General features: G+C 33.7%; 1 protein-coding gene across 6 annotated transcripts in view; it reads right to left on the bottom strand.

Annotated features, from left to right (window-relative positions):
* Positions 1-12173, bottom strand: part of LOC145266358 (uncharacterized) — a 165834-nt gene that overhangs the window by 92037 nt on the left and 61624 nt on the right. For 4 of the 6 annotated variants that reach the window (XM_080121976.1, XM_080121978.1, XM_080121980.1 and 1 more), the window contains 4 exons: positions 11718-11792; positions 10492-10578; positions 10070-10156; positions 7910-8320 (listed from right to left, as the gene is read on the bottom strand). In XM_080121976.1, the coding sequence (XP_079978102.1) occupies positions 7910-8320; positions 10070-10156; positions 10492-10578; positions 11718-11792 (660 nt within the window). The remainder of the gene's footprint in view (positions 1-7909; positions 8321-10069; positions 10157-10491; positions 10579-11717; positions 11793-12173) is intronic. The other 2 variants (XM_080121979.1, XM_080121981.1) reach the window with 2 other exon arrangements.

The raw sequence follows: 12173 nt of genomic DNA, 5'->3' as shown, positions 1-12173 counted from the left end.
CTTTTCCCCCATTTACGTATGTGCATTTGCTGTACATATTTATGCGTGTGCTTATATTTGTGTGTTACTTATTAAAAATGTTTTTTTCTATTATTTAAGTTACTTACTTAAGCTTTCACCTATTTTATTTTATTTCATTAAAATAAACCTGTAACGTATAATTTCTACCTGCCCGGCTAATTTATTTATATATATATTACATTTAATTATATATATCATTACACTATCAAAATAAACCTGTAAAGTATAATTCATTAACTTATTTTTCCTTTTCTTTTTCTTTCCATTTTATAAACAATAAATATCTTTCAATCTCTCCCCGCCCGGCTAAATTACCTTAAACCCCATTTTCAACCCGTTCCTTCACCTATTTTATTTTATTTTATTAAAATAAACCTGTAACGTATTATTTCTACCTGCCCGGCTAATTTATTTATTATATTTAATTATATATATCATTACACTATTAAAATAAACCTGTAAAGTATAATTCATTAACTTAATTTTCCTTTTCTTTTTCTTTCCATTTTATAAACAATAAATATCTTTCAATCTCTCCCCGCCCGGCTAAATTACTTTAAACCCCATTTTCAACCCGTTCCTTCACTAACATTAACTCTCCAACCTGTTGCCATGGTGATCCTTTAAATTAACTGTTACTTATGCCGTTATCAACAAAAGTAGCGTCTTTTAAGTTTAAACCGTTAAAAAACACGTATATAAGAATTTACACATAATTAATATTTAATTATAAACCCCTCTCTTTTTTTAATACACTCCTACTACTTTAAACTACAACGTCCTCTCCCCACCACTCCCCCTTCTTTTCTAACTCCCCTTTATCTACGATCTTTCCATTTTTATTTGACTTTATAACTTAGTCCATCTATGAATTCTGATGATGCTAGTTGGATTTTTCCTCTCTTTGAGGATTTTCCTCTAGTTGAAACAATTTGTAAACTCATTCTGGACTCACAGTAATAAATTTCCTATATATATATATATATATATATATATATATATATATATATATATATTAGTGATGGGACGATTCCAATACAATTACTGATTATATTCTAAATTTCCAATTCTGATATAATTACCAATTCCAATTTTTAAATTTCTAAACACAGAGTTGTTTTCGCTGGAGGGTGCTCGAATTACCACAAAAAAACAAAAACAAGAAAAAAACATAAAATGTGCATATATTTTTGCAAATATAAAAATACACTTATGGGCGTGACTTATAGATTTTAGTTTTACTGGTGGGAGGCAGGGTGATCTATAAAATTTAGTTTTACTGGAATTTTAAAAAATCAATAAATATTTAACATTTCATCATCAACATGAGCTGAAAAAAAATGAAATTTTAGACAAAAACAAAGAAATAAAAACGATAAAAAAGAATCGTTTTAGGTATCGGAAAATAGGCACAAATTTTTCCGATTCTGATACCTCAAACAGTTCTGATTTTTTTCAATTCCCAATTAACTGTCTCAAGACTATATTCCAAAATTTATCATGTTGACCATCTTACAATTTATTCTTTTAAGTACATTGACATTTACAATTCTTGACAGCACGAGTTTCATAGCACAAAATCATTCATTTAATAATTATATCAGTCAATGAATCTATTCTGCCCTTAACTCATAAGAAGAAATAGCAACTATCAATCCATTAAATGAAAATAAAATGCATTTGGTTATGATTACAAAATCTAAAAATTGGGAGAGAAGTTTCAAATACCTTTTAGTTTTTCTTTTATTATGCCATTTTGAATTTTCAAATATATATATATATATATATATATATATATATATATATATATATATATATATATATATATACAGCCTTTGAGACTTTACACGACTGGTAGCCACAGTCGATTGAAAATTTCTTAGGGCGACTAAAGTCGTAAATCACTCGTCCGCCGCCAGTCGATAAAATTTCTTTAAATAAAGAAATGGAAAAAATCATTTATTTTATGACCCTCAAATATGTGGTGACTTAAAATGACCTATGTCTCATCATTTGTGAATTCTTTCATCTCTAGCTGTGAGAATGTTGGAATAAAAAATGGAATGAAAAAAGAGTAGTCATGCTAAAGGTCAACAAGAGGTCAAATTTACACATTCAGCATGTAGTCAAAATGTCGCCTTCATTTAGCTCTCTGATTTTGAAATTCATTTGGAAAAAAAATTCTTCAACGCTACAACTACATACACTTCATGCTTACAAAAGTAAAGATGAACATTTGAACGAGGGAAAAAACGCATCGTTCCGCCAAGCATCTGAAGAAATGATTCTTATTTCTATGGAACAATAATATGAATGATGCTATATAAAGACACTGGTGTTGTATTTTAACGTTTTGTTGAATATTTACTGAAATGTTTGTAGCAATAAAATAGTTGATTTACAAGAGTTAAACAAATATTTTCTTGTTAGATTATACACACGGTAATTTCTTGAATTGTTGTAAAATTATTTACTATTATTGACTGAAACAAAGACACAAAGTCGGACGAGTAAAAATATTTTGGGGCGAGTAAATTTTCCCTCACACTTTTTTTTTTTCAAATCTCAAAGGCTGTATATATATATATATATATATATATATATATATATATATATATATATTTTTTTTTTTTTTTTCAGAATGTGTGAGAGAATATATAATTATTTCCACTGCCAGAAAACATCGCAGCTCACAAGAGGCATGAAAGCCAACAAACTGGAAGTCCAAGACTCAAGTTTTGCTCTCATTTGGGCTCATTAGTTAGACACATCTGAACTCAAGATTCGAAACCCCAGCCTCTTGCATGCTAGACAAGCACTCCATCAATTGAGCAAATGCGCCGCACACAAGAAAGTATTATTAACTATCATAGATCAAGCAAACCGCAAGGAAATCCGACACCTGCCTTCGTCTCGAACAAGGGATGTGATGTCTCACTAGTAGGAATTTAGTAAGAATGCATTACTTAAAATACTTGTAGAACAGGCAGAGGGATGCTACATTGCGTCGATGGGACAGAGGCTGAAGCTTGGATGACAGTTCAGGACCTATCAGGTTGGCAACTCTCTTTTGAACCCTGTCCAGGAGTGAGAGATAAGTAGCAGATGCATCGGCCCAAATATGACAACAATACTCCATACATGGGCGAATGGTGGCCTTATAGAGGTATAGGATACTTTCAGGCATCAGTAGCACGGTAGAGAGAACCCACCTTCTTCGCAGCGGTCCTGGCAATGCTCTCAATGTAATTGTTCCAACTCATGTTTCCTGTGAACGTTAGGTCGAGGAGTTTAAAAGATGTGCTTTCAGATAAAGAGTCTTTGGCCATTACTATTGGTGGTATTGCTGGCTCTTCTTTAATGATCCCAATTATTACATAGTGGCCTATATATATTTTTCCCAATATTACCTACATAAATACTACCCTTCGATTTACTTGTATATGTTGTATGTTGTACCCTACTGTCCAAGTTAAGGTTATTTGTTGGTGACATAACTCTCTATAATAGACATGAAGAAAAAAACAGTGGCAGAAACTTTCTATCAACATCTGAACGGGGCAATGCCAGTGATGAGGTGCAGGTCGTTCAGGTTGGTAGGCTTCAGTGAATCGATGAGTAAGCGGCATGTTTTGTTTTTTTTTGTTTTATTTTTTGTTTTTTTTGTTTATTTTTTTGTTTTGTTTTATTTTTATTTTTTTTGTTTTTTTTTTGTTTTATTTTTATTTTATTTATTTATTTATTTTTTTGTTTTTTACTCACCTTCACACGAAACGAGGCATATTGCCGCCACTTGGACATAAGGGGCTACTAATTGGGACCATTCCTAAGAAGGATTAAGATGTTGGTTTACGTTGCAATTTGAACTTCTGCATATCAGTACAGTAAAGGAAGCAGGTAACAGGAAGGGAATTCCAAAGTCTAGCCTTTCTAGGGAAGAAGCTATTAGAATTCTATATTATTTCTGACATTTAGGGGGCCTCAACAGTGAAGGGGTGTGATTTTGTTGCTAAGCGGGTTTGTCGAAGATATATACGTCGAGGGGGCACAAGTGCAATGAGTTCATCAGAGCACATTCCATTAAAATACTTGTAAAATAAGCACAGGGATGCAACACTGCGGCGATGAGACAGGGGTTGGAGCTTAGTTGACAAAGTGGGATATATATTAGATTGGAGACCCTTTTTTGGACCCTATCCAAGAAGGAGGGGCACTAGTGGTAGATGCACCAGCCCAGATGTGGCAACAATACTCCATGGTGGCCTTGTAGAGGTACAGTAAACTCTCAGGTGTGAGTAATTTTCTAACATGACAGAGAGAGCCCACCTTCTTTGCAGCAGCCTTTGTAATGTCCTCAATGTATTTGTTTCAGTTCATATTTCTTGTGAATGTTGTTGAATGCTGGGTTTAATTTTTTCATATGCGTTGATCACTCCTTAACAGGACAAGTAGATGCTGTGGAGACCTCTACTCAAGCCTTCACAACAGAATACACATACATACACAGTGGAATAGCACAGAGTTAAGGCAGTGCATCTCAATATGTGTGCTGTGGTTTCTTACGTGGAGTTGATCAGTTTCCGTAGGATGTCATTGAAGAGAGGGTGCTTAGCTCCTATTTATAACAATAGATAAAGGGACTTACCCCTCCTCTACACCTTAAAATTAAAATGTTACTTGAGGGTTAATCAATGTTATTTGTCTATTACGTAAATCTACGATATGTTCCAGATTAATGCATATACTTTTTTTTTCCTTTTACCCTTTTTATCTTTTAGGAAATACTGGCTAGGGCACCCGGTGGAGCCCAGGTGTGGAAAGGTTTTATAGTAAGGGTATTGAGCAACCGAGCCCTAAAAGTAATATTTCATTCAAGTGAGCATAAAGAAGAAGAACCCTTCCCCCGCAAATGTAAATAGCAGCGAGTACCAATGTGAGAACAAAAAAAAAAAAAAAACAGAAAAAAAAATAGTTGCAGTAGCCAGGCTCGAACCTGTATCGCTAAGAGGAAAAGGAGGTGAAAAAAAACAGGAAACACTGTAGTCGGCGTGTCCACTGTGACTTACAACATTGAGGGCATTCAAAATAAGCTTAGTCATTGCAAGGCATATGATGACTTAACAAAAATGTTGACGCAAAAACTGACCCCTCCTTGTAAAAAACGACCCAGTTGACAATCAAAGAATTAATGTTTTTGTCCAATTTTTGGATATTTGTCGGCCGAGAGACCGATCTTTTTAACGATACCAAATTTTGTTTGTGTTGATCACGTCTGTAGAAAGTTTAAGCGAGGCATAAACGCATACATTCAAACACACACACACACACTAACAGACAGGTGAGATTTATATTCTAGAAAACTATGCCGTGATTGGCTGAGCCTATAACACAATAAATTAAAGAAAAAGGTTGTTGAAATAGTGTCATTAGTCAGCTACCATCGAGATGGAAATTAAGTTAATGATGACCAAATGGAACTTTATAGATGGTTGGTTGTTTTTGTAATTTATCAGAAACGATTTTTTCAGGGACATTGTCAAGCCTAAATATCAGCTTTTTTTTTGTCATTAATGTTAAATGTTTTGTGGGGGTTTAAGGCTCCCAAAATATGTAGTAAAGCGGAATTATCTCCCTCAGACCAGTGACGAATTATTTGGATAATTCCCAGATTCTCGTATAAAAATAAAATGAATGGATCTCTTAGTAAAATGGGTTGTCTCCCTCAGAGCAATGACGCATTATCCAAAAGTGACAAGTAATCAGAACTATTTTCAAGGGAAGTAACTAATCATGTAAGAGTTGTCTCCCTTATATTTAACAATGCCGAACAACTTAATAGCGAATTAGTTTTTTTTCATTAATGCAACAAAAAAAAAAAGAAAAAATTAAATAATTTACTATTCTACGTGTCCACATAATTTTTGTAAAAATTCATAATCTCTTACGTTGAGTTTTGTGACGTAAACCTATTAGATATATTTAATTATCGTTTCTACAACTGCCACACCACACATGTTTGTGTTTAACGCACGAAAAAATAAGCGGCTACTATTTGCGACCATACCTAGGAAAGGTTAAGAAGATTTTGGTTTATGTTACAGGTAAACTTCTGCATATCACTACAGCGAGGGAAGCAGGAAGAGAGATCCAAAATCTGTGTGAGGGAAGAAACTTTCTGGCATTTAGAGACCTCAACAGCGAAAAGGGGAAGATTTTGTTGCTAAGCGAGTTTGTTGGGAGATATGTACATTAACGGGGCACAAGTGCAACGAGTTCATCAGACCACATTTATATCATAAAACTATTCCATATTTATATCAGATCTGTTCCATATATTTCAGATATCTGCTTGGCTTCTAAATGTAGATTCATTGACCCTACCCTCCCCCAAAAATTGAATACCTAAGCAATCTCAGCATAGGAAAAGTGAAAGAGTTGGAGAGATTGACGATCAGCGGACGAAGAGAATGAGAAAAGATGCTTTACAAGCCTCACAAGATCAAGCGTAAGCTGGAGAAGGCAAAGATTAGATGCTTAATGAACTGAAGCTGCAAGACAGTCTGATTGGTTGGTTTTGTTTTACAGCATATCAACCCTTTTCATGTTATTTAATGCCGGATCCAAAGATTTTGAAGAAAAATTTTTTAATAGAATATATTTGTTGTTTTCAAGTCGGTTTCTATTTAACCCATAGTTGGGACCCTAACAGGTACTACCACTCCGGGTCAGAGTGGACCTGGGAGCAATGGCAATTAAAGGGTGGCTCCACACTCCCCAAAGCCTGCAAGCTGGGGCCTCACCACTGGATATAGTTTATGGTCATATCCAGGACCGGGAAGTAGGGGAAGAAAAAAAAAGGGCGGGTGGGAAGGGGGCTTTATAGAAGAGCAACTCGACCAATCGGTTGAAGAGGCCATGGCGGTTGCATGAATAGCCAGATAAATTGTGTCTATGAAGAATTATGAACAAGAGTAAAAAGTTATAAAACTCTCAAAAGCTGGTGTTTATATCTGTTAAGAGATAATAAATAATTATTTTTAAATATTTGAAAACATAAAAATAATTTTTTAAATCTTTATCGTAAAATATAAGGGGGTTGGGTGTGGGTGATTACCTTTTATTTATAAAAATAACAATAGAGAAGGGACCTAGACCTCCTTCACCAAAAAAATAAAAAACTTAGAAGAAAAAAAAAAAAATCAATTTTATTTGCATTAAAAACACGAAATAAATTTTAAAATATTTGTGTTAAAACATTATGGTTACTTAATCCGTATTTAAAACTAAAGGGAAACCTAACCACTTCAAAACTTAGAGAAATTAAGAACACTTATGTAAATTAGATAGTAAACTGTAATCATCCCAGTAGTATGTACACACCATAAATACATATGTAAATTAGATAGAAATTGGAATCATCCCAGTGTAAGACAGCATGTATGGGTGCGTGTGAGAAAATCAGCAGCAGATGAAGAATAGCTGGCTAGTGAAGGTATTAGCAGCAGCAGCAGCCGTTAAAGCATGTATGCAAATCATAAGAAAAAGAGAAAAATACACCATGTCAAGGAGAAATGAGTTGTATGGTGGGGAAGATGGACGTGTAAATACGATGGCGAAAAAGCTCAGACTAACGGCCAGTGCAAGGTGGCAAGGAAAAAAACTTTAAAAGCATGTGTGTCCGAAAAGACTTGGAAATACAATGAAATGCGTTGTTTGGGGTGCATAGTCGGATTTTGATTTCTTTCCTATCTATTTTTGTTTATTTGTTTCTGCGATTTCCACATCAGTAGTGTGTACACACCGTAAGCACATATGTAAATTAGATAGCAAAATATGAATTTTCAAATAAAATGAAAATGAAAAAGAAAAAAAACTAAAATTCACATACCAATATTATTTTTCCGCAGTTCTTCGATGAACATATCCAACCTGAACATTGTCTTCTGCTCGTGTGTCCACATTATTGACTCACCTTCCCCGTGAGCAAACGTACATGGATTCATCTTACACGGAGTGGAACATTGGAAGTCCAAACAAATTTTATAGACACCATCAAAGGCCGGACGATTGCGGACCAATAGCCAGTTGTTTTGGGATTTCCTTTTAATAGCGAGCTGATTCCTTCCGCACTGCGGACAAACGTCTTTTAGGCGGAAAGCATTTGGACCTTCTTTTTCTTTAACGAGACACCGGGAACACACAAGACGGAAGTCATAGTTTGCTTCAAGAGGAAAGTTGATGCACATCAACTGTTTAGCAATCTCAAGGTCATCAGTTTTTGTTGGCAATTTCTTTTCAACTGTATAAAATTAAAAACGAATTTTGAATGTACAACGTAATGAAGAAAGGTGTTTAGAAATATGATAAAGTTGTTGAGGGGGGGATGCTATTTGTATATACAGACATTGATGGATGTAGTTGAAGTCAAAATAAAAAGAAAATGGTGCTTATGCAGTATAAGTGTGTTATATCGCATATCCATATTTACATGAATAAACCAGAAACCAGCAGGAGCAACGACCGCGACAATAATGGCGATGCTAAGACAAAGCCGTTCGTTGTGCAAATGAACTCACTAAATACACACGACAACTTCAAAGCCCATTTTTTCATGTACACACATCAAATGAATAACTTTTTTTTTGTTGGCAATTTCTTTTCAACTGTATAAAATTAAAAACGAATTTTGAATGTACAACGTAATGAAGAAAGGCGTTTAGAAATATGATAAAGTTGTTGAGGGGGGATGCTATTTGTTTATACAAACATTGATGGATGTAGTTGAGGCCAACTGTTTAGCAATCTCAAGGTCACCAGTTGGCAATTTCTTTTCAACTGTATAAAATTAAAAACGAATTTTGAATGTATATGGCAGGCATTTTTGATATAAAATAAAAATTACTTTGGAACAAAAATCTATGAGGTAAAGAAGAAAGGTGTTTAGAAAATTCTTCACTATCAGAACAAATGTCTTCGATTCTTCCAGTTCCACTTATTTTACTGAGTTTTCGAACCCGGCATCTTTGATGAGATGCCAGATTTGAGAACCATCGAAGATGTCAGCTTTCAACTCCTCTATGGACAATCCTGGAAAAGTCTAGTAAGTGAATCAGTCACCATCCTTGTCCAGAGACTTGGTGAACTGTTTGATCAAGCCGAGCTTGATGTGCAGCAATGGATGCAAGGCACAAATTCCTCCCGCACAGACCAAGATTTCAAGGTTTCATGACTTTAAACATCCCTTTTCGACATAATCACCCAAGACTATCAGACCTGATTACTTCTTGTCCCCTCTCGCCAATCTTTCACGATAAACACCCGTCTAGCTGAAACCACTGTCAATAATTTTCCCCACTCTTTATCTCTGCCTAAATCAAAACGTAGATTCCATGAACAAAGCTTCTTTCTTAAAACTGCACGCCTGTGGAACTCTCTGCCGCTTGCCTGTTTCTCACCTGACTACAACTTGGACGTCTTCAAGTTCAACACAAACAAATTCCTGATGAACCGCCCCCTTAAGTAATGACACTTTATCAAATCTCCAATACTAACAAATACTGCAACACTATCCCATTGATTACTGTACACACAATAACTCCTATCCCCTAAGTGGCTACTGGGCCTTGATAAGTTGTGACCTCCATTTAAAAAAAAAAAAATTAATCATTTCCAATCAAACTCTTCCAAAATGGCATTTTACCCCCCACCAATTTCTTTGAAAATTTTCCACACATGGGCCCATGCAAACAAAAACGTAAAAAAACGATATGTGGTCATAAGTAAATAAGTAATGTTGTTAGGGAAGAGACAAGAGACATTGACAGACATAGCTGGCAATTTCTTTTCAACCGTATAAAATTAAAAACAAATTTTGAATGTACAACGTAATGATGAAAGGTGTTTAGAAATATGATAATGTTGTTGAGGAGGGGGGGTGCTGTTTATTGTTTTTATTTCTTTGTTTTTGGTATTAATAAAAATGATGAAGAATTATTGCTTTTAAACTACTTAGAAAAACTCAAATTTATAGGTTTCAACTCAAGAATACCTGCAGATTTCTTTGTTTCTGATTTCTGTTTTGATGATGTCGAAGTCCGGTTGGAAACACTTGTAACAGAGGAATCCCTGACAGTTTCTGTAAAAAAAAAAAAAAAAAAAAAAAAAAAAATGGAAATTAAATTAAAGTAAAAGTTTATTTATATAAGTGTAGGGACAATTAATCAGAATCGAGAATTGGAAAATCAAACTTTCTGGAGTATCTGTATTGGAAAAATTTGTGCCTATTTTCCAATACCTACCTAAAACAATTCTATGTTCAATACAAATCACCAATCCTCATCTCAAAAATTCAGAAATGTCATAAAACAATTCTGTTTATTGTTTTTATTTCTTTGTTTTTGGTATTAATAATAATTATTGCTTTTAAACTACTAGAAAAACTAAAATTTATAGATTATAACTCAAGAATACCTGCAGATTTCTTTGTTTCTGATTTCTGTTTTGATGATGTTGAAGCGTGACTGGAAACACTTGTCACAGAGGAATCTCTGGCAGTTTCTGTAAATAAAAAAGAAATAAAATTTCTTGGAATTTAAATCAGCCACACAATTAGATTTTTTTTCTTTCAAATAAACTTTCAGAAATTTTGCGAGGAGGATAAATAATTTTAAACGTCTTCAAACAAATTATTTGATCAGATTAAAAATAAATCTAATGTATATCATTTTAAGAATTAAAAAAAAAGAAAAAATGGACAAAATCAGAAGAGATGATGAAACTAATGAATTCATATGGACACTATTGGAGTCTATCTGATGTAATATTTAGAATTGGATCTGAGGAGTCATGTAATAATTCTGTAATAATTTAATAATTTTAAAGTTAAGTGATTATTAATTAATTATTTTTATAGGAAATGTGTGTGTGTGTGTGTGTGAGTTTCTTCCTCATACGTTCTGAAACGGTCGAGCTTATCTTTTGCAAATTTCACACAAAGGTAATTTATATGTCTGACAGTGTTCTTAGATACGTATCAAAAATCGAAAAGATCCAATACTAAAAAATATAGATAAAAACAAATTTTTTTACAGGGTAATATTTTATGTTACGCCAGCCAGGGGAGACAATTGTCAGCACATCAAGGGAGATTTAATTCTCAGAAAATCATTTCTTCTTACAAAAAAAAAACAAAAAACTATTGTCATGTGAAGATATAGCTCAGTGAGAGAGTATTCGACTACAGATCGAATGATCCCATGTTCAAGCCTATGTGTACCTCACCATTTTATTTTATTTATGAGTTCAATTTAGGATAAAAGAAGAGGTACCATTTAAAATTGCCGCAAATCATTTCTTCGTTTGCATATTCTAAAACTAAATATTAATCAGAAGTGACTTTTCCAGGGCATTCATCGTCAAGCCCAAATATCAGCTGAAGTTATATTGTAAACAGACGGAATTGATAAACGACATTATCATTATTATTTAAAAAAATTTTTTTTGCGAATCAGTCCACTGGCAAATTATTCCACGTAATATATAATATTCAATAGAGGATTGATTCTATAATAATTCATATCCAATCTGCATGAATCAAAATATCATGTTTAAGTGTATTGTACGACCGGGCAACACTAGGCGGGCAGCTAGTATATAGTATTTATCCGCTATTCTCTGAATGTCATGTATAACAATACCTTTTTCTTGTTTTTTCTTTGATGATGTTGAGGTCTGGCTGGAAACACTTGCGACAGAGGAATCTCTGGCAGTTTCTGAAAAAAAAAAAAATATAATTTATTGGAAATTAAATCAGCCACACAATAAGATTTTCTTTTTTTACAAATAAACTTTCAGAAATTTTGTGATGAGGATAGATAATTTTTATTATTTGGTTTCCAAGTTCGATGGACAGATTCCACAGTTGAACGGGATACATCAATATACATAGAAGGTCAGAGATTACATCAGCCGAAACGTAATGATAATAACATCCAAGGTGAAAACAATAGTTATAGAATGACAGAGTTTTCATATTCAGAGCAATATCGGCTAACCTTGCTGATAGTCGATTTTACTATTATTAAAACGTAGAATGTTGGGTAATGAACATTATTATTATTATTTTTTATTTTTTTTTTTTTACACGGTGGTCA

Source organism: Euprymna scolopes, chromosome 41, assembly GCF_053919585.1.
Source record: "Euprymna scolopes isolate OS-2025 chromosome 41, ASM5391958v1, whole genome shotgun sequence".
NCBI lineage: Eukaryota > Metazoa > Mollusca > Cephalopoda > Sepiida > Sepiolidae > Euprymna > Euprymna scolopes.
The sequence above is the reverse complement of the archived record's forward strand: the minus strand, read 5'-3'. Positions and strand labels throughout refer to the sequence as shown.